The sequence below is a fragment of the Engystomops pustulosus genome, chromosome 5 (assembly GCF_040894005.1).
Source record: "Engystomops pustulosus chromosome 5, aEngPut4.maternal, whole genome shotgun sequence".
Lineage (NCBI taxonomy): Eukaryota > Metazoa > Chordata > Amphibia > Anura > Leptodactylidae > Engystomops > Engystomops pustulosus.
In genome coordinates this window covers 31,582,296-31,606,698 of record NC_092415.1, presented here as the reverse complement: position 1 = coordinate 31,606,698, position 24,403 = coordinate 31,582,296, and the positions used below count along the sequence as shown (strand labels likewise).

The following is a 24,403-nucleotide window of genomic DNA, read 5'->3' as shown; positions in this document are numbered from 1 at the left end:
ATTCCTTATACCTTGTAACAGAGGAGCTTCACTCTTTGCTTGTACATTGCAGCCCCATTAATCTCAACTTAAAAAGAGATCAAGGGTACACAACCCGCACCAACAGGTCCACACTCTGCTAACAGTCCTATGAGCGCTTCCATAAGTGGAAGCGTGCACTGCTATAGGAGTTTTGGTAGCAGTGACTGCAGCTGAGAAGAACTCACTACGCCCTAGTCCTCTCCTGCCGACCAACTTTGTGTCCTGACACTAGTTGTATGCATCAGTGACACAGCAGTGCACCCCCAGGAGTGGTAAATACTTGTCAGCAGTACTGTAGTGCTACCAGGTCCTCTGCTTCTGGTGCAGCTCTGCTCCAGGTCCTGATGCCGCCACATACAATTTGGGAGTTGTTAATTACTCTACTGCAGCATTTATAATTTAGTGTGTATGGTACATTTTGTGCTGCATTGTGGTTACTGTTGCATCTAGAGTGCTGGTTATTGACGTGGCCCCTTAAAGTTGAGCAGTATTAAAATATGGCCCTTGGAGCAACTCCTGGCCTAAATCCTTAGATGAAGATTTAAATAGACATTTAAAGGAAATTTGTAATTTATTATTATTATTATTATTATTATATGTTTGTGGAGTTGGTCTATTTTATCATGACTCCGACTCCACCAATATTGACACAGACTCCAACTCCACAATTCTGACCCCACAGCCGTGAGTCCCTTTCCTCCAGCATTCAGAATCTTGTCTGTTTTCTTCTCAAGGACATAAGCAGCACAGCCAAAGGAGAACACTACTGCAAGAACTGCCTAAACTGAGCATAGCAAAAAAACTACTTGAAATAGTTAATAAAAGTAAAACAGCAAATTTGTTCTACATCCCAAAAGCTCCTTAATTTATTTTAAACATTTTCTTTTTTTAAATATCAGAGTTGCGCTTTAACTATACAACATTAGAAAGGAAAGGCTCATTGCTAATAGTTTTGAATACCTTGCTATACCCCATTCATACTGTTTTTGCAGACATAAGTGTCTTCATTCTTGTAGACTACATACACTCACCGGCCACTTTATTAGGTACACCATGCTAGTAACAGGTTGGACCCCCTTTTGCCTTCAGAACTGCCTCAATTCTTCGTGGCATAGATTCAACAAGGTGCTGGAAGCTCCTCAGAGATTTTGGTCCATATTGACATGATGGCATCACACAGTTGCCGCAGATTTGTCGGCTGCACATCCTTGATGCGAATCTCCCGTTCCACCACATCCCAAAGATGCTCTATTGGATTGAGATCTGGTGACTGTGGGGGCCATTTGAGTACAGTGAACTCATTGTCATGTTCAAGAAACCAGTCTGAGATGATTCCAGCTTTATGACATGGCGCATTATCCTGCTGAAAGTAGCCATCAGATGTTACAGGGTACATTGTGGTCATAAAGGGATGGACATGGTCAGCAACAATACTCAGGTAGGCTGTGGCATTGCAACGATGCTCAATTGGTACTAAGGGGCCCAAAGAGTGCCAAGAAAATTTTCCCGACACCATGACACCACCACCACCAGCCTGAACCGTTGATACAAGGCAGGATGGATCCATGCTTTCATGTTGTTGACGCCAAATTCTGACCCTACCATCCGAATGTTGCAGCAGAAATCGAGACTCATCAGACCAGGCAACGTTTTTCCAATCTTCTACTGTCCAATTTTGATGAGCTTGTGCAAATTGTAGCCTCAGTTTCCTGTTCTTAGCTGAAAGGAGTGGCACCCGGTGTGGTCTTCTGCTGCTGTAGCCCATCTGCCTCAAAGTTCGACGTACTGTGCGTTCAGAGATGCTCTTCTGCCTACCTTGGTTGTAACGGGTGGCGATTTGAGTCACTGTTGCCTTTCTATCAACTCGAACCAGTCTACCCATTCTCCTCTGACCTCTGGCATCAACAAGGCATTTCCGCCCACAGAACTGCCGCTCACTGGATGTTTTTTCTTTTTCGGACCATTCTCTGTAAACCCTAGAGATGGTTGTGCGTGAAAATCCCAGTAGATCAGCAGTTTCTGAAATACTCAGACCAGCCCTTCTGGCACCAACAACCATGCCACGTTCAAAGGCACTCAAATCACCTTTCTTCCCCATACTGATGCTCGGTTTGAACTGCAGGAGAATGTCTTGACCATGTCTACATGCCTAAATGCACTGAGTTGCCGCCATGTGATTGGCTGATTAGAAATTAAGTGTTAACGAGCAGTTGGACAGGTGTACCTAGTAAAGTGGCCGGTGAGTGTATACACCTTGTTTATAATCTGGTTCTGTAGTCGGGTGTCTGCCTGCTTCAATTATTTTAGCAACATTTTTTCAGATAACTGTGTGTAGTTTAAAAAAAAAAAAAACAAAGCAGATGAGAGTAACCTGTATCTGAAAGATCAAACTGGATTTGTTTGTAGTCTGTTACCATGGAGACATATAGGACTGCATGCACGAACGGTCGATTTTTAAACGACTATTCTGGATTCTTTGAAACGAAAAGTAGCCTTTAACATTTGGTAGCTGCGTGAGCGTCCTGCGGAATATGTGCTATTTCTAAGTGTCGCTTTGTAAGTTGTTTATTGTACGTGTGTTTGCCTGCATATTAAGACAACACATCTGTCCGCACTGTATCATGTAGCTGCTCTGCCATTCGTTATGTGGGTTGAGAATAGCGAGCGCACTGCACCGGTCTGCTGTCCATTCTCACAAGCAGATGGCTCCTACAGTTGTGTGTCACTTGCTTATTACATCCTCTTAAGATTAGTAGCTTTGTGTCCAGATGGGCCGGCAAGAACAGCTGTGTGCAAAAAAAAAAGGAAAATAAATGAAACCTGTGTTTTTAAAAAAATAAAAAAAATTAGTGTCCTAGTTGCAATGAAAACACACATTTCTCTCTCCGTTAAGATGTTTTTAATCGTTTGTGTTGTATTTTGTATTTTTGTTTTTTTTGTTTAATTTAAGTAAATATTCATAATTTGCTTCTTTAATGCAACTGTGCATTTATTTCACACAAGGGCAATGTAAATAGTGAAATTATCGAAAAAACTTGTCACAATACAAAATCAAGACGACGCCTCAGAGAAACGTATGTTACAGTTGGAATGTTTTGAGCAAATTTATGCCATTAGCACTAAAACATGAACAGCCAGGTAGAAAATCCCAGCAGAACATAAACAAATGCCATGAATTATTCATTCCTCGCTTTTTTTCTTTTTTCTTTTTTTTATCCGTTCCTGGTTAAACTGCAAATGGTGTTTTTGAAGGTTGTTCGGTTGTTCTTTTCTCTACTAATTTTTTTTTTGAGTCAAATTTATGCAAAATTAATTTAGAATATCTTGATCTTGTGTGTATTTGTGTGTTTTGTGATCACAGGTTGCGTAGACATTCATAAAATAATTAGATATTTTCTGGGATTTTAAAATTCTCCTGCAAAATGTTATTTTCTGTTAGTTGCATTTACTGAAAAAGGACATATCCGTATCGTAGGTCTCCATTCACATGACACAGTACACTGGGATATCATCTAAATAACCAATAATGTCCAATATACAGGGGCACATTTACTTACCCGGTCCTGTCGCGATCCCCGAGGTGCGTCGTCCAACGAGGATGAAGTCTGGTGCGATTCACAAAGATTGTGCGCCCGATATCCTGCATGTGTCACTTCCCCGCTGAGGTCCACAGAGTTCACCTTCTTTTTCCCGGTGTATGTGAGTGCATGTCTTGCGGCCACACCCCCCGATTTGTGTCGCATGAAAGTTGGCACGATTGTGCCAAAATCCGATCGCGTGCGCCAAAACCCCTGTTCAATGTGCCGGAAATAGTCGGGAAACCCGATGGAAATGCGGTATGCGGACCCTTAGTAAATGTGCCCCATAGTGTTTTAATGTATTGTAGACAATGGAAGCTTTTGAGTGAACAGCTGAATTCCTAGTACATCATACATGTATTTGAAGATTTCCTTTCGGAAGCCTTTACAAGAGACATGGTAGTCTACCTGAAGGTTTGACCATGCAAAGCTGAGGCCAATGTCTTAATGTCCAAATGACTTAAAGTTCTCTCCATCTGACAACTAAGTTAAAAATCGTATACCCCGGTACCCCATCCGGGACATTTGAGGAAGTTTGGTGTTACTCAAAATAGGAAAGTATACACTGTGGCCTTCCACAACTAACATCCCTTTCATTTTGGACCACACTTTAGATATTAATAATAATGTTGGACACTGTATTGTAGACATTGTTTCTGTGATTCCCTCAATAGCTGCTATAGGGGGTCACACACCCGTCATACAAGTTACTATACGTCCACTAGGTCCCTCGTGTGCAGAAGTTCCGGAATGGCTAATCCCCCATCAGTTTTAGCTTGCTGTATTATTTCCATTTTTATCCACGGATGTCCATTTTTCCATAACATTTGCATTACTTATAGATCCAGGCATCATGACTGTGGTCATTTTCTATATTTGTTATCCATGGCCTCCTCCTTTCTAAAATCAACCCTAGGCCCTCTGTGATCTGGCTTTACAGGCTATGCTGGTTTTACACTGTGTTACCCTCCCCCTGCTTCCGCAGCACTTGTGCAGTGAACACTTCCTGCTGTATTCTCAGTGCTGTGGGAGGAGGGGGAGACAGTGTAACAGCCTGTAAAGCCAGATCACAGAGCTAGGCCACCCCATCAGGCTCATTTGCATAATTTTAAAAGTTGATTTTAGAAGGAAGCAGGCTATGGATAACCAATATTATGGATACAATGATTACCACAGTCACTGGATCTATGAGTAAGTGTCCCTGGTTTATCATGATGGATTTTCATGGTAGATTTAATTCAATGGTGGATTTAGGAGCGTTTTATTAAATCTGAAAATCTGATCAAAGATTTGTCATGTGAACTGCACCTTTAAAGGTGTTATACGGGTTTCTTTTTGTTTTTTTTCTATATATGGCTGGGTCAGCTTGAAAAATAATAAAATGCATGTACTTACCCAATTCAGCTGCGGTGCTAGCTCGAATACTGCTATGAATTGGAGAGAGAGGTAAGTATAAGCATGTTATTATTTTTCAAGCCCCTCTCCCCCCCCCATTCATATATTTTATAATAATTAAAACCTGGACAACTACATTAACTTTTCTTTCTGCATTAAATTTCTTTAAAACGTGTTGTATAAACTTTTCAAAATATTGGTATAATATGTAAGTGTTTCCATGTCACTTCTGTGTTGCCATGCTACGGAAACCTATGTGTCTCCACAAACAACCATGCAAGTCTGATCCTACAGTCATGGGTCATTTTTGTATCTTCTTCCTCTTCTACTATTAGTAACTTAGATGTCAACTATGCGAAAATATTGTATATACTGGAGTATAAGCTGAGTTTTCAGCACAAAAAATGTCAAGAAAAAAAAAAGTGTACTCCCCTTCTGACGCCCCCCTACCCCCTCCCCTGGTAGGTCCCCTTCCATACATTGCGGCCCCAGGATCGGCGCCGTGCTCCTGGAAGGTTATATACTAGAGGGGGCTGGCAGGCTACATACTAGAGGGGGCTGGCAGGCTACATACTAGAGGGGGCTGGCAGGCTACATACTAGAGGGGGCTGGCAGGCTACATACTAGAGGGGGCTGGCAGGCTACATACTAGAGGGGGCTGGCAGGCTACATACTAGAGGGGGCTGGCAGGCTATATACTAGAGGGGGCTGGCAGGCTATATACTACAGGGGGCTGGCTGGCTATATACTACAGGGGGCGGGCTGGCTGGCTATATACTACAGGGGGCAGGCTGGCTATATACTGGAGGGGCTGTGACCAATGCATTTCTCACCCTCGGATTATACTCGAGTCAATAGGTTTTTCCAGTTTTTTGTGTTAAAATTAGGGGTCTCGGCTTATACTCGGGTCAGTTTATACGATAGTGTATATATGGTAGTTTCCTTAAAATAAAAGGTACATTAACGTTTTGTTAAAAAAACAAAAATGTATGTTTCCATGGTTATGGTAAACTGAAATTCAGGACCTCATTGTCACTAAAGAATGTTAACTACTAAAATACTATGAGACCTCATAATAATGGTCAAACGTGGATGTAAAGGCATTTGATGTCCTATAATATGTTTCTTCTTGTCTCGTTATTTAGGAGGTATTGCTCGTTGCTGTTGCTTTCTTGGTACTTCTGCTGGCTTTCTATGCCCTGTTTTATCTCAACTTGACTCCAACTACGGAATCGGGAGAAGATTCGGCAGACTAGACCGTGTTATCCATCTCAATGCTGTGATTAAGCTATGAAGGACTCAGAGGATGTAAACATACATTATATGCCATATCCGTTATAATTGTAACATTCCCCTTCTTGCACAATGATAACGAGCTACAGAATACAAAGTCTTAATACCCTCGTAATTAAACATTCCCGATTTTGAATTATTGTTCCAGCATATGAATTGTTGATTATGTAGTAGATACAGACATCTCTTTTGGGGACAATTGTTTTTTTTCTTTTTTTTTTTTTTTCCGAATTTCGATTTCTACTGGATGTGTGCCTAATATGTTGATTTGTACACTTCATTATTATAATTAGCAATACCATGATTTCCGATGAAGGCAAAGATTTTAAAAATGAGTATTTTGATAGAAACGAATCTTTCTTTTTAAATGATGCAATTTTTGTATTCGACACATTAAACATATTGTGATCTTCATTTGTATGCCGCGTTTGTGTCCTATGTGGTGCAGCGCTTCTGTAACATCTGTGCCAAGGGATATGACTTGCCGACTGACGTTACTTCATACACACATTAAGAATATTAAAATGAGGTCTCGGTGAACAGATTTTATTTTCTTATATAAGGGCACATTGTATCTTCAATCCAATTCTATTTTGCTCTTTTTAGAGAAAAAATTATAAAATTATATTTTTACGAAATGTCATAAAAGATTAGAAAGATTAATCTTCTAGAAACCTAAGAAAAACACAACTTCAAGTAAGTATGCGGTATAATCGAATTTTCACTTTTTTTGTTTGTAAGATTTATGCAGAAAAGGTATTAAAGGGATTGTCTGGCAAAAAAAATAAATACAGTGAAATACAGTCCCATGTGAATATTTTTGTAATATTGTAGGTTGCCACACAAAGAAATGCTCCCTATCCCCTCTGTTTGAAGGCCACATGCACACGCACGTGTAGAGAGCTATTAAAACGGTCGTATATATGGCCTCATGCATTCCAATGGCCAATATGCCCATCCATGTACCATGTACGGTATTTGAGGGGGACGTATAAAAATATAGATCATTTCCACCATATTTCCATTCCGTACCTCCCATAGAAGTTAAAGGGAAAGTAGGAAATACGAGCTACCGTATTTTTCGGACTATAAGTCCGGTGAGCCTTATATATGAAATGGTCGTGTTTAACAAGAGCTCCGGGCCACGCCAGCATTATCCTGCCAACATCCTGCCCACACTGTAGACAGGCACAATACTCTACACCGGTGCCTTGGCACCGCGATAACAACAACGTGCCCCTCTGTGCATTGGAGCAGGGCAGTAGCATGGAGTAACCGGAGCCACAGCCGCGACCCTGCATGGCCACTAGTACCAGAGGGGGGGACTTGGCAGTGACTGAAGGAGGCAAGTCGGAGGAGGGCAGCGGACACTACTTACATGGGTCCCCACTACCTGAGACGGCCCCTTCACAGCAAAACTCCAGCGGGATCTGAAGACCACGCGGGGTGCAAACAACAGGCGCCATAGTGCGAACCACGGGGCTTCTTCATCTGCCGCTCACATGGACCCCCTTCTAACCCAAGCAGCCATCAAGACACTGCCTACGCCTTATAATCCGGTGCGCCTTATATATGCACCTAGACGTCTTGGCAGGCCTTCATTGATAATGCGCCTTATAATCCAGTGCACCTTATCATCAGAAAAATACGGTAAATAGGTACTGCATATGGTTGTGCACCGCATGCTGCTGTCTATACGTTCAGTTTCCATGGAGACCTGGGCCTGTGGGAGGATCCTAGGTTCCTAGGATATGGTGCAATGCGTTACCATATGGTTGCAATACGTCCTGTATTTACAGCCACAATAAAGCTGTATATACAGAAAAGAACATACTGTCATGTGCATGAGGCCTAACATTTTAAATATAAGACCATTTTATAGTTTGTCATGGGGGTATTTGAACTCAGTACAGACTGAGGTTGCAGCAGAAGAAGCGTTAGGTAAAGGAGCAGATGATGGAAGAAAAAAACAAAAGCAAAATAACAAAGCTCCCTTTTCACTACATAGCAAAGTATCAACTTACTTTGTGATGGTTTGGCTCGGATCAGGTACCATGTTCTTGCTTATCCTCTTGCTTGTACCTCTGCCTTCCAATGACACAGTGAGAATTGACCAATCAGAGCTGAGAAACTTGGACATGTGGCTGAAAAGTACCACTTCTGAACCTGTGCTACCTAGCCTGAAGTAGCTACTACAATAGTACCTGTCACCTTTTTGATAATTCAGTGTTAAAAAATTGAGAAAAGAGGTTAGAGTTGACAAAAAGCAATTTAAACATAAATTTGAATGGCAAAAGTGGCTTTCCGTTCCTCTAAGGGTACTTATAAATGGGCTAATTTGATGAACATTTGTTTAAAAGGGAATCTGTCACCATATTTTTCACAAATACAGCTAGTGACAGGTTACTTTAGAGCCATATTAACTAACTGACACTTTTATCTGTTATCTTGCCTGGCATACAGCCAGATGAAGCAGGAGTTGAAGGGAGCGTGTCCTCGGCCAAGTACAGCGGCCCCTCCCCATGCCACATCTTGCCTTTCAGCACATCATGTCATATGACCAAAGGGACGTCATCTAAGTATTTTACTCACTGACATTTGCAAAATCTGCCCCATTTATGTATCTGATCACATGAAGTCACAGGATGCCTCGATGGACTTATCTCTAAAAAATAACTTTTCATTGTTCCAGCTCCCCTGAAGAGCAGTGTGAAACATGTCATGTTTTGACATGTACTATATGAGGCCCTTTGGAAACTGTACTGTAGTGGCACAATAGGACATCTTATTTAGGGCAAGGTAACGGCTGAAGGGCAGCCACTCTGATGTTAGATCTATAGAGGTTAATAGCCATTCAGATACAGGGTGTAATAGGTATAGATCAGTGATGGTGAACCTTTTAGAGACTGAGTGCCCAAAATACAACCAAAATCTACTTATTTACCATGAAGTGCCAATGTGGCATTTTAAGCAGTTACTTATTGCTACCTGTTCTTCCACATCTTTCAATTATATCGGCCGCCTAAGGCTACCAATACACTTGAAAAAAAGAGGGCAGATAGCTTCTCTCAAGGGTCTCTCAGTACTGGAAGAATGGAGGGTCCAGCAGGAGGACCACCAAAGATAATGCAGTTCTGACAACACCTTTTCATTTTTCCCGCAGTTCCAAACAGCCAATGAAGTGTCACTTTAAAATAGCACTGAGTGCAGCATTTCTTAAGTTGCCTGGGACTGCAGGAAGATTTGGTGGATTTGGTGCTGTTTGGTGAACTCTGTCCTGCAGGGATGGTCTGAGTGCCCACAGAAAGGGCTCTGAGTGCCACCTCTGGCACCCGTGCCATAGGTTCGCCACCACTGGTATAGATGGTGGTCCTTTTGTAGCTACTAGACATTTACAAGCACACATTTGCCATTCTTGACTTACTCCAACCCACATGTATGCTCCCCTGCTGCCTCCTTGTGTACCTTGAAGCGTAATGATACCGACCATAAGTGTGGACATAACACAGAGACTGGAATTGGATCAAGCAGACCTCATTAGAGGAACACCTAAGCACTGACCGCATGAAGAACTGGCAAGACCCCCAGATGGGGCCTGGTTTTAATACTTGGATTATAGCTGGTGTAACATTAACTTGTGTGGTGTCTCCACGAAGACAAGATTGGTCTGTAGCTCGGACGATGGTCCAGCTGGCTGTGTAGCATTTATACATGTTTGATCATTTACTTTTAATCAAATAAAGTGAAAGTTACATTCCACTCAGGGAGAGTAGTACACCCAAAGAGTAAATACGCTAAAACCTGCAACGCCACCAATGTATCAGATAGTTGTTGAGACTCTGGTGTTAGGCTGTACTTTAATGATCTTGTATACATTCGTAGCCTACACATCCAGAAATGAAATTAGACATCATTATTGTGGCACATCACTGTCCAATGCAATATGACATTACAAATAAAAAACAGCAGAGCATTTTAGGAAACTGTAATTCTATAAACTAGTGTACAAAGCAGTAAACCAACAGAATGCTTGTCTGAGCGAACAGTAAAATCCATTGAATGCAAACAAAAGATATGAATGCAGAAAACTGATATATCTACAGGTATAATATAGAAAATTCCTATTCAAGGTTGTAGCCTTTTAATCATACTTGCCATCCTTTCAGCACAGAAGTCTGTTATGGTAAGCATCCGGTATTAGGAATTAGTTTATTTATTCTTTTAGGTTTTTTTTAGTTATTTTCTGACTGTCCATATAATATGAAACATACAAAAGTAATTATTTAGGTAAACTGTAAAATTATCAACTTTGTGCCCCTAATGCATGAATAGGTACAATGGGGGTTATTTACTAAGGGCCCGATTCGCGTTTTCCCGACGTGTTTCCCGAATATTTCCAATTTGCGCCGATTTTCCCTGTATTGCCCTGGGATTTTGGCGCACGCGATTGGATTGTGGCGCATCGTCGCTGGCATGCACACGACGGAAATCGGGGGCGTGGTCAAACGAAAACCCGACGGATTCAGAAAAAACGCCGCATTTTTTTAAAAAAAGTGTCGCGGAGCTTGCACTTACCTTCACTAGGAATAGGCCGGTGAACTTGAGTGCGTTCCGATGCTCTTCAGCACAGCAGCGCCACCTGGTGGACGTCGGAGGAACTACCTTAATGTATCCCGGCCGGACCCAATCCACCGCACAGAACGCACCGCTGGATCGCGAATGGACCGGGTAAGTAAATTTGCCCCAATGTGTCAAAAAAGGACTAAAGTTTCAGATTTTAGTTGCCAATTTAAAAAATTGTATATGTATTGTATATTTGTTTTTTGATGACTTTTAACCGTGAATTTGGGTAGCAATGGACCACCCTTTTATGTGGCGGTTTTAATACTTATGTATCCTAATGAGTAAAAAATATTCTATAATGCTTGATATTATTTGCTGGAAATCTATTCTTGCCCTATAAAACCCCAGTACCCTGACAGTGACAGATATAAGCTACCAGAATCCACTAACATCCGCTGGCATCATGTCTAGTAGTGGTGGGGAACCATGATGCCTCTGTGAGCAGAGCCCTACTTGCTATGAAATAAAGAAACTTTTGGTGTTTGGCGCCTGGCTGGATCATGAACTCCTTATTTTAGAGCCCTAACCAGACCTGGTTAAAGGAAACCGGCCACATAACTATTACAGGCGGTCCCCTACTTAAGAACACCAGACTTACAGACGACCCCTAGTTACAAACAGTTCTCTGGATGTTGGTAATTTACTGTACTTTAGCCTTAGGCCACAATAATCAGCTATAACAGATATCACAGGTGTCTGTAATGAAGCTTTATTACTAATCCTGGTTCTTATGACAACCCAACATTTTAAAAATCCAATTGTCACAGAGACCAAAAGAAATTTGGCTGGGGTTACAATTATAAAGTATACAGTTCCAACTTGCATACCAATTCAACTTAAGAACAAACCTACAGAACCTATGTTGTACGTAACCCGGGGACTGACTGTATTCTTAAAAAGTGTGGACCGTGTGCCAGTTTATTGGATAGGATCCTGCAGAAACTACACAGGAAAGGATAATAAACAAAAATGTACTCGGTCTGTGAATCTTAAGATACATAGTGGTTGGATTTCGTGTTGAGGATGGGACTCCAAGCATCATAGTTATATATGATGCAGAGGACCAATGCAATAATAATAACTATATTTATATAGCGCACACAGATTACGCAGCGCTGCACAGAGCTTGTCTAATCAGTCCCTGTCCCCATGGGGCTCACAATCTAATCAACCTACCAGTATGTTTCGGAGTGTGGGAGGAAACCCACAGAAACCCACACAAACACGGAGAGAACATCCAAACTTTTTGAGAAGTTTTTTTTAAATGAACCAGCAAGTTCACTCTTTGTTTCTTTATTTGTTCCTCATAAAACCAGTAACAGACAAATTGGCAACATCAGAGAGTAGTAGATCCACACACATGTTATGCGTTTCAAGTCCTTGTGACTCTTAATACTAGACCTTTTTAAAAACATTTTGCAGATGTTGACCTAGGACTTAAACCCAGGACCCCAGCGCTACAAGGCTGTAGTGCTAATCAATGAGCCACCGTGCTCCCAGATGCAAAACCTTCAGGGAAGAAGGGCCTTGTATCATAAACATATCATCCCCGGCACAGTGTGTGGTCCAGATCTGGCCACTTTGCCGTCCGGCATTCCGGCAAATCCTAAATCTAACTGTGCACTGATTTGTGATCTCCGAAGAATTGACACTTTATGGCAGCACATAGGAACAGTAGAAAATCTAGAAATGACAGCATAATTACCACTATACATATTTCTAAGTATAAAATTGTGAAATACAATCATTTTAGTTAAGCTGCATTTATTTATACCTGTGAGGCTGAATAAAACCTACTGCTACCCTGAAAGACGCCGCCGGCTGCATCATTAAAATGACAACTGTTCTACGGCAAGATCTTTAATTTTTTGTTTTTCAGCTTAATGATGAAATCGCTCTGGTTGCGGCGGAGGATTTGTTTTTCAGTACATCAGTAGGACGAATATTCGGTAAAAATATTTCTCGCTATCAGATGGAACTTTTAGCAGTGACAGATTATTCCTTGGCACACGGGAGCTGGCTGGAGTAACGCGCCTTCTACAGTGAGTGTATAAAAATAGGAAAATCTACTTGAGCCTAAATTTACTTGCTAAATATGTTCTTTTGATTGAGGCGATAATTATAATGCACTTTACTGCAATGTGGAAATTATGAGATCAGAACTACTTAGAGTAGCGCATAATGGATTTCCAATGCCATCAGAAACTGTTGGGAACCGAGAAGAAAAAATGATACAAGTAGGAACCGTAATGGAAGAAAAATAACTAACAATAAACTCCTTGTGGGACGAGGAGAGTGAAGCTGAAACAGGTAGTGCTTTGTTGCACCCTAATAAAGTGCATGATTACATTACATGTTTTTGAGCCAAAATGATTGATCTAATAATAATAATAATCTTTATTTATATAGCACCATCATATTCCATAGCGCTTTACAAATCATTGGGCACATATACAACTATAATATTACATTACAGAGTACAAACAGTCATAAGCTTTCATTAGCTTACAGTCTATGAGGATGAGGGGGTGACACAAGAGCTTACAGTCTATGAGGATGAGGGGGTGACACAAGAGCTTACAGTCTATGAGGATGAGGGGGTGACACAAGAGCTTACATCCTATGAGGATAAGGAGGTGACACAAGAGCTTACAGTCTATGAGGATGAGGGGGTGACACAAGAGCTTACAGTCTATGAGGATAAGTGGATGACACACGAGCTTACAGTCTATGAGGATAAGAGGATGACACAAGAGCTTACAGTCTATGAGGATGAGGGGGTGACACAAGAGCTTACAGTCTATGAGGATGAGGGGGTGACACAAGAGCTTACAGTCTATGAGGATAAGTGGATGACACACGAGCTTACAGTCTATGAGGATAAGAGGATGACACAAGAGCTTACAGTCTATGAGGATGAGGGGGTGACACAAGAGCTTACAGTCTATGAGGATGAGGGGGTGACAAGAGCTTACAGTCTATGAGGATGAGGGGGTGACACAAGAGCTTACAGTCTATGAGGATAAGAGGATGACACAAGAGCTTACAGTCTATGAGGATGAGGGGGTGACACAAGAGCTTACAGTCTATGAGGATGAGGGGGTGACAAGAGCTTACAGTCTATGAGGATGAGGGGGTGACACAAGAGCTTACAGTCTATGGGGATGAGGGGGTGACACAAGAGCTTACAGTCTATGAGGATGTGGGGGTGACACAAGAGCTTACAGTCTGAGGATGAGGGGGTGACACAAGAGCTTACAGTCTATGAGGATGAGGGGGTGACACAAGAGCTTACAGTCTATGAGGATGAGGGGGTGACACAAGAGCTTACAGTCTATGAGGATGAGGGGTGACACAAGAGCTTACAGTCTATGAGGATGAGGGGGTGACACAAGAGCTTACAGTCTATGAGGATGAGGGAGTGACACAAGAGCTTACAGTCTATGAGGATGAGGGGTGACACAAGAGCTTACAGTCTATGAGGATGTGGGGGTGACACAAGAGCTTACAGTCTATGAGGATGAGGGGGTGACACAAGAGCTTGCAGTCTATGAGGATGAAGGGTGACACAAAAGCTTACAGTCTATGAGGATGAGGGGGTGACACAAGAGCTTACAGTATATGAGGACGAGGGGGGACACAAGAGCTTACAGCCTATGAGGATGAGGGGTTGACACAAGAGTTTACAGTCTATGAGGATAAGAGGATGACACAAGAGCTTACAGTCTATGAGGATGAGGGGGTGACACAAGAGCTTACAGTCTATGAGGATGAGGGGGTGACACAAGCTTATAGTCTATGAGGATGAGGGGGGTGACACAAGAGTTTACAGTCTATGAGGATAAGAGGATGACACAAGAGCTTACAGTCTATGAGGATGAGGGGGTGACAAGAGCTTACAGTCTATGGGGATGAGGGAGTGACACAAGAGCTTACAGTCTATGAGGAAGAGGGGATGACACAAGAGCTTACAGTCTATGAGGATGAGGGGATGACACAAGAGCTTACAGTCTATAAGGATGAGGGGGTGACACAAGAGCTTACAGTCTATGAGGATGAGGGGGTGACACACAATCTTACAGTCTATGAGGATGAGGGGGGACACAAGAGCTTACAGTCTGTGAGGATGAGGGGTGACACAAGAGCTTACAGTCTATGAGGAGGTGACACAAGAGCTTACAGTCTATGAGGATGAGAGGGTGACACAAGAGCTTACAGTCTATGAGGATAAGTGGATGACACACGAGCTTACAGTCTATGAGGATGAGGGGGTGACAAGAGCTTACAGTCTATGAGGATGAGGGGGTGACAAGAGCTTACAGTCTATGAGGATGAGGGGGTGACACAAGAGCTTACAGTCTATGGGGATGAGGGGGTGACACAAGAGCTTACAGTCTATGAGGATGTGGGGGTGACACAAGAGCTTACAGTCTATGAGGATGAGGGGGTGACACAAGAGCTTACAGTCTATGAGGATGAGGGGGTGACACAAGAGCTTACAGTCTATGAGGATGAGGGGTGACACAATAGCTTACAGTCTATGAGGATGAGGGGTGACACAAGAGCTTACAGTCTATGAGGATGAGGGGGTGACACAAGAGCTTACAGTCTATGAGGATGAGAGAGAGGGACAAGACCTTTCAGTCTATGAGGATGAGGGGATGACACAAAAGCTTACAGTCTATGAGGATGAGGGGGTGACACAAGAGCTTGCAGTCTATGAGGATGAGGGGTGACACAAAAGCTTACAGTCTATGAGGATGAGGGGGTGACACAAAAGCTTACAGTCTATGAGGATGAGGGGGTGACACAAGAGCTTGCAGTCTATGAGGATGAGGGGTGACACAAAAGCTTACAGTCTATGAGGATGAGGGGGTGACACAAGAGCTTACAGTATATGAGGACGAGGGGTGACACAAGAGCTTACAGTCTATGAGGATGAGGGGGTGACACGAGCTTATAGTCTATGAGGATGAGGGGGATGACACAAGAGTTTACAGTCTATGAGGATAAGAGGATGACACAAGAGCTTACAGTCTATGAGGATGAGGGGGTGACACAAGAGCTTACAGTCTATGAGGATGAGGGGGTGACAAGAGCTTACAGTCTATGGGGATGAGGGAGTGACACAAGAGCTTACAGTCTATAAGGATGAGGGGATGACACAAGAGCTTACAGTCTATGAGGATGAGGGGATGACACAAGAGCTTACAGTCTATAAGGATGAGGGGGTGACACAAGAGCTTACAGTCTATGAGGATGAGGGGGTGACACACAATCTTACAGTCTATGAGGATGAGGGGGGACACAAGAGCTTACAGTCTATGAGGATGAGGGGTGACACAAGAGCTTACAGTCTATGAGGATAAGGGTCGACACAAGAGCTTACAGTCTATGAGGATGAGGGGGTGACACAGGAACTTACAGTCTATGAGGATGAAGGGGTGACACAAGAGCTTAAAGTCTATGTGGATGAGGGGGTGACACAAGAGCTTACAGTCTATGTGGATGAGGGAGTGACACAAGAGCTTACAGTCTATGAGGATGAGGGGGTTACACAGGAGCTTACAGTCTATGAGAATGAAGGGGTGACACAAGAGCTTACAGTCTATGAGGATGAGAGGATGACACAAGAGCTTACAGTCTATGAGGATGAGGGGGTGACACAAGAACTTACAGTCTATGAGGATGAAGGAGGACACAAGAGCTTACAGTCTATGAGGATGAGGGAGTGACACAAGAGATTATAGTCTATGAGGATGAGGGAGTGACACAAGAGCTTACAGTCTATGAGGATGAAGGGGTGACACAAGAGCTTACAGTCTATGAGGATGAGGGAGTGACACAAGAGCTTACAGTCTATGAGGATGAAGGGGTGACACAAGAGCTTACAGTCTATGAGGATGAGGGGGTTACACAGGAGCTTACAGTCTATGAGGATAAGTGGATGACACACGAGCTTACAGTCTATGAGGATGAGGGGGTGACACAAGAGCTTACAGTCTATGAGGATGAAGGGGGTGGCACAGTAGGTATAAGAGCTTGTATAATGGTCCAGCCAGCCTTTATAAGGGAACAGCATAAGATAATTTAATAAAAATTCTGTTGCTTGAACCAGTCATCAGCGAACATCTTATATACACTTCCATGGTGAAAATAACTGCAGAAAAGCCAGGAGCTTGGTATTTATCTGGTGCCATATAACCAACGGGAGGAGGACACTGGATTAGTAAAGAGAGATATGACATACTTTGAAGTCAGCGAGTGTGATAGGCTTGCCTTAAAAATGGATTTAAGGGCATGACACCTGATTATCCCAATGATCAACTGTTTTACACCATGGTGAAGCAGGAAACCAATATCTCCATCTGTAGTGTATTGGTTCTCATTCAAAACACTGTGGATGGAGTTATCTGCCTCCTGCTCTGGCTGCAGTGTAAAACAACCGATTATCAAGGTGACAGCTCAAATGTGGACTAAGGACCTGGTTACCACTGCTATAGTATGTAAGGCAGCATTGTAGATATTTTAGGACCCAAGCACCTAGCTCTTCACAGAGCTGCAGTATTCCCCACTAGGGTCTATGGTGATATAAGGTCATCTCCACAAAATCTCTATAGAAAACAGCCTTTCCGAACAACATTTACTTGGAGTGTTCTTCAAGTTTACTTAATTCCTGCACTGCAAACATTTTCTAATAAGTTGATTCCCTTTACCTGCAATTCTTGTATGATCTACAGTATGACTATTATTATCATCTACAGGTCCTATACTATACCAAGTCCATCTGAATTGACTTTACTTCATTGCATTCACTTTTTCCTAATATTCAAGATCTTATGAATGACTTGACAATTCATCTCTTAAAGAACACAAACATTTATTTTTAGAAGGAACCATAAACCAATTGCCTATATATAAGCTTATCTGGTAGTTAGTCACACTTCTACGTTTAATACCTAAATATAATTATTTATGGTTATTTTTACCAACTTCTCACCTAACCTAAAGAAAGAGGAAGGTCAACTGCTGGAATAAAGGATGGGGCACATTGAGTTCCAAATATTCCAGATCCTCTTTCACAATCGCCTATGGAAGATTTGATTAATACATGGTGCAGGCCTGAAGGGAGGAGCATGACTCAATTTCATTGTATTCCTAGAACCTTGCTAGAACCTAGAGCCATGCTCCTCCCTTAAGGCCCTCCACAAGGTATAATTCAATGAATGTGACTGGAGTGTACCTTAGACACTCTTAGAAACAATAGTCTTCAGAAACTAGTTGGCATAAGATCTTCTTCATCCATTCAAACAGCAGGCATCCACTATAGGAGACATGGATAACACTATTTTACACCGTGCCAAGCAGCTGGATTAAAGTAAGGGGTTCTAGTAGAGAATCCCCCCCCCATAACATACATATGCCCTAGCCTAAACATGTACTTGATGCATGTACCGGTACAAAGTCAGTCGTCCATATAGTCTTATATGCTATATATCTCATCAATATCCATAACTGGAAGACTACAGGACATAGTTAGAAATATGCCTGGGGTAAACTCTCTGCCGGTCTCTGGGTTTTTTTCAGAGCAAATGCAAATCTAACAATAGTATAGGTAATTAATACCCAGTGATTTGTGCGTTGGTCAATTTTTTGTATGTACACATTCAGTGAAAGGGGGGGGGTCCTTCCACTTTGTGTATTTAATGGACATATTTTTTACAGTAACCATATATACTTGAGTATAAGCCGAGTTATTCAGCACAATTTCTGCCCCATGTGACTTATACTTGTGTATATATAACAAAAAGAAAAAATTAGTACTCACCCTCCGGCACTGACCCCCGTTGTCCTATTTTCCCTGCTGCATCTCTTTGAGTTCCCAGCTGGGCCGGCAGATGCAAGTCTGTGCGATCTGGTGGCACATGAATTATGATGTCAGCAGGCCGTGTCATAGTTTCTGTGCTGGCAGATCCCAAAGACATGCAGTATATTAATGCAGGTACTCTGTTGGGCATTGTAACAATGGGGGCACTCTGCTGGGCATTATAATAATTGGGGCACTCTGATGGGCATTATAATAATGGGGGTACTCTGCTGGACATTTTATTTATTGGAGGGTTGCTGTGGCCATTTCATTCATGAGCGGAGACTACTGGACAGTTTATTAGAGAGTAGCGGCTGCCTTCCTACCCTAGGCTTATACTCGAGTCAATATGTTTTTCCATTTTTTGGGGTAACATTAGGTGCCTCGGCTTATACTCATGCTGGCTTATACTTGAGTATATACGGTATTTTTCTCTTTTTGTGTTCCCACACTTTATTTTTTCATTTTCATTTAAGTAATTCTGCACAATTTGACAAGCTTTGTGTAATATGTGTGCACTACATAAATAAAGAATTATTATTATTTTTATTATTATTTACTGCTTCCCTTGCTTGTTCGGAGGACATAGTCACCAGTGGTTCTATCAAAGCTTCTGGGCTCTCCTACAGAATCTTTTGCTATAAATGTATTTATTGGTGAACAACTCGTTTCGGCCAAGAACATCAATGTTTGTCAGGTCCAATAAAAACACATATATCCCTTGACAGTTTATCTCTATTGAGTATCTCAGCTCTTTTGAAGTATAGATTATTAATATTACTATTGTTCTAATTATAAGTCCTGTACCTACAATCCATTTTTACACATACAAATAAACTTAAGAAAAAATAGTCAGACTTAATAATGTAATTAAATCAACCACATCCATATGTTATTTTTACATTTTTTTTAAGTGATTGTGCTTTTAGTTGAAATTACTGCCTTAATTTTATGCAAAGCGTATAATATAGTTTGTTGACCAAGTTCCGCTGTGCTCAGAGAGAAAGGCGGCGTTTGGTGCTACGTATTACTGCAACAGATGTCACCACATTATTTTGTAGCTTGTTTGGATGAATAAATATGCAAAACTGTGAAGTATTACATTTTACTTTTTTATCATAAAAAATAAGGGACAATCTGTTGCTATCCTAATTGAGGTAATGTGTGGTTTACAGATTTGGCAGTTATAACAGTGAATTTTAAATGATTTCAACCAATAAACACTGCTAAACAAAATATTGTAAATTGTTGCATAAATGTCTGGTACAATGTGCCCCCTGATTATAATGAATTATTCAAAAATCTACCACTATAGTATAGGAATTGTAGTCCATGTGTTATTTCCTTTAAAAAAAAGAATAAGAAGGGATATTTGCCTTTGTTGTACTTGTACCAATACATCAAACATAAAGAAGATTAAAAAAAATAAAAGAAATGTGTAAAAAAAAGAGAATGTAACATTAAAATTTCATCGACCTTGTTGGATTTTTTTTGTGTTCCGTGTAGGTGTGTTTATCACAATTTAGTTCCCTTCTTTTGACAAAAAAAATATTTTTTAGTAAAATTAACGTTTATAAACAACCGATGATAATTTATGATAATTTATTTGAAAAATATTGTAAATTAAATAATAAAAGAAACCTCATAAAGAAGTTTAGGCTCAGTTCACACTTGCGGCAGAGGTTTCTGTTACCTCAATTTCAGGAAAGTGTAACAGAAGCTTAGATTGGCTGGTGAATGGAAAGTACCCGATCGATTTCCTTTCCCTATTGACTTTAATGTACAGAAGGTTTCCTTACGGAAGCGTAAGGAGGAACTGAACCAGCCGAATGCCAGTGTGAACTGATCCTTAGTAGATAATGGTGCTTATTTTCTAAGGGTCGGTGGCTGCACTTTCGTTGGATTTTCCGACGCTTTTGAGATTTGCGCCATTGTGACAGGTATTAAACTGGGGATTGTGGCACACGCGATGGCTTTCATGCGACACAAATCGGGGGTGGGCCATTGGACGATCCGACTGATTCGGACCGAGTGCGGGAATTAACTTGCAAATTGTGTCGCAAGATCAAGCACTTACATGCACCAGGAAGAAGATGGTGAACTCCGTTCGACCTGAGCGGGGAAGCGACACATGGAGGATATCGGGCGCACGATCGTAGTGAATCGTGGCACAGTGCATTCCGGTTGGATTATGCACTTTCGGGGAAACACGTTAGGACAGGTAAGTAAATGTGCCCCAATAACTGAAATATAATGATACTGTTTTTTCTGTTGATATAACAGCCGTGCTATGTTCAGCCTATAATTTAGATACATTCGCACCCCTTGAATCAGGTATTGTGGAGCCTCTCGATACCTGGCAATAATGGCTAAGACACTTGTCCTTTTGTAACATTACTAGCCTTCTCTAGTGTGCCTTCTTTTTTTTATTTAATGACTGATAAAATATGGCTGTGACTGTGCTTTAAACGGCAGGTTTGGGAACACCCACAATATTGTCTTGGTTTATAGTAGTGGCTGCAGATCTACTATATTGGTCTCACCTGATATTATGCCAGCTGTTAAGGGAAACTGTGAAGGAAACCAACATGTTCCGGACCCCTGAAGGGTGTGCAATGACACTTACCGTATATTCCGGCGTATAAGACGACCTAGTGTATAAGACGACCCCCCTACTTTCCTGTTTAAAATATAGAGTTTAAGATATATTCGCCGTATAAGACTACCCCTTTTCCAATGCATACAAAACACAGGTAAAAATTAAAAAAAAAAAACACATTTGAATTTAACATGGTCCTTTTTTTAATGTAAATTCTTATGACATGCAGGTATATAGCAGGAAAACTGTCGCTCATAAACATAAGGCATACAACAACAACATTACCATTACAGCACAGCCCCCAGTAGTATACAGCACAGCTACTACGGTAGTATTATACAGCACTGCCCCCAGTAGTATACAGCACAGTCCCCAGTAGTATACAGCACAGCCCCCAGTAGTATACAGCACAGCCCCCAGTAGTATACAGCACTGCCCCAAGTAGTATACAGCACAGCCCCCAGTAGTATACAGCACAGTCCCCAGTAGTATACAGCACAGCCCCCAGTAGTATACAGCACTGCCCCCAGTAGTATACAGCACAGCCCCCAGTAGTATACAGCACTGCCCCCAGTAGTATACAGCACTGCCCCCAGTAGTATACAGCACAGCCCCCAGTAGTATACAGCACTGCCCCCAGTAGTATACAGCACAGCCCCCAGTAGTATACAGCACAGCCCGCAGTAGTATACAGCACAGCCCAGCCACCGGAGGGTGAGTATGCGCCCATGCGCCGCTATCTTTTTGAGGCTGCCGGCAGCCATCGGTGCTAGCACCGGTCGCGGGTGTTACCGGTAAGCCTTTGCTGCAATATGCAGCAAAGACTTACCGGCTATGGAGAGGGCTCAGCCCGCGAGCCCTCTCCATGCAGCGCGATCCGACCGCCGCCATGAGTATACGGCGGGCGGTCGGGATTACCGGCGTATAAGACGACCCCAGACAAGACAGAAGATTTTTCTGTCTTCAAAAGTCGTCTTATACGCAGGAATATACGGTAGTTATCCTTTTATAGACACTCACAGAAACACACGGGTTCTGAGAGGCGCAGGAAGAGATTTAAAGTTGTCCACACAACTTCTGGATATTTCACAACAATAAACCCTGAACTCAAGGAGCTGCCACCAGATCTCCTTTAATATAAGCCCAGTCCGTAACGGGGTTATATAGGGTGAGGAACCAACCCTGTATGTATATACAGCGAGACTCAGACGTGGGGATTCATGGATCAAGATAAAAGAGCAACACCGATTTGATTTTATATTTAATTGCCTTAAAGGCACACTAGACAAAACAATATTTACAGTAGAGCTATATACAGTTACAAGGCAGTACTACAAGTAACAGCAGTTCAGTAAGTTTGTTACCTTGTGTGTGTGCCTAATGGAACCTGTTAGTCCACACCTTCTCTGCTCTTGATGTTAAAATGGTTCCCAGACAAAGACTATGCGGCCTTAGAGGTGCCTGATTATATCAGGTGCGGACACACCTTTGCCCACCCAACAGAAGGAGTCAAGGGTCCCTCCTACCTGGTACTACAACCAGAGCCCTGGAGAAGCCATAGCTTCTCAAGGGGAAGACGTGGGCTCATGTTTCTGGTATCATTGGATCCAGGTGAATCCCTGAATCGCAAGGATACCAAACCTGACCCATTTGCTATGGTCCTATCCAGAGCTATTGATATCTCTGGACCCAAGGGTGCTAGAGCCCTGGAAATTGGATCATTGTGATCTCCTGAAAATTACATTCAAAAAATATATTTGTTCTTCTGGTGAGATGGGCCATAACTCCATAACTGTCCCTATTCAACCTATTGGTTTAAGAGTTTTTATGGCTCTTTGTCTGTTTGACACTTGGGGGGGGGATGCATGGAGAAGATGCAGCTGCAGAGGTCCTTTGAAGCTACACCTCCAGGAGTGATTGTACACAACCTAGCTCAATTAGGCCAATTAAGCTGAGGCTGGGGGAAAGTGGTGAACATCTGTACTATAAGGCTTCCCCTCCCCCTGGTCACATTTATCACAGTAACCTACCATTTAATTTGATGCATTATGAAGCAAACATACCTTGAGAATGCTTCAGTAATGGTGAATCATATCTTGGCTCAGCGCTTTTAGTATACTGGGAAGCAGGAAAAAAATTCCAAGTGTGGAAAATTTTTTTTAAAAATGCAGGAGCATCACATTCTTGTGGGCTCAGTTTTTACGAATTTCACTCTGTGCTAACAAAGTAACTATATAAAATACAACTAAATACATAGAGAATGCAACTACACCCACAAGCCTGGATCCCCATTAATGTGTATGTATATACAATATATATCCCAACTCCACACCAGCTCCTGGATATATCCTGATACCAGGAATCACATCCAGTACCTGACCAGATACATATAGAGACTCATGCACAATAGTGTATCCATCTACTTCTGTACATGTGCAGGGCACACATCCACATGTGAATGAGATATGGCTACCGCTTGTAAATATATACATTAATCTACACACAATCACTGGAGACACTTAGTCATGTATATATGGTAAAACAAATAACGCCTGGAATATCTATGTGTAGACATATAAATTCCCATATATTAAAATTACTTTTATATAGTTATATACATGCACAAATTACACAAAATATTACCTTGGGGTAAGTGCTGTTCGTCCAGGGGGTGTCAGGAGGAACAGAGATAGATTTCCAGCTTCACATCCCTAAATAACCCATTGGGAGGCCCTGCCCCTTCTACTCCACCCTAAGACCACTCAGGATAGACCCTAGTGTGTGTAGGGAGAGAATCTTTTACTTGGTTTATGATGGCTTCTTCCTGAGCTTTGTAATGCTAATGGTGGCATAGACTGACCAAATGTGACCTGTCTCACTGGAAGGATCTCAGTATATACTATATCCATTTACCCTGCATGTAATATGTGATCATAGAGGGTCCAATTAGGAAGAATGTTCTCCTGTAACCAACATCTACTCTTCGATGACAATATCCTTTCTATAACAAACATTCTACATGTGAAC

At 42.0% G+C, this 24,403-nt stretch overlaps 1 protein-coding gene across 5 annotated transcripts in view; it reads left to right on the top strand.

Annotated features, from left to right (window-relative positions):
* Positions 1-6,701, top strand: part of TRIQK (triple QxxK/R motif containing) — a 328,700-nt gene extending 321,999 nt beyond the window's left edge. For all 5 annotated transcript variants that reach the window (XM_072151536.1, XM_072151534.1, XM_072151533.1 and 2 more), the window contains one exon: positions 6,140-6,701. In XM_072151536.1, coding sequence (XP_072007637.1) covers positions 6,140-6,250 — 111 coding nt within the window. In that variant the 3' untranslated portion in view covers positions 6,251-6,701. The remainder of the gene's footprint in view (positions 1-6,139) is intronic.
* Positions 6,702-24,403: the final 17,702 nt, after the last annotated feature.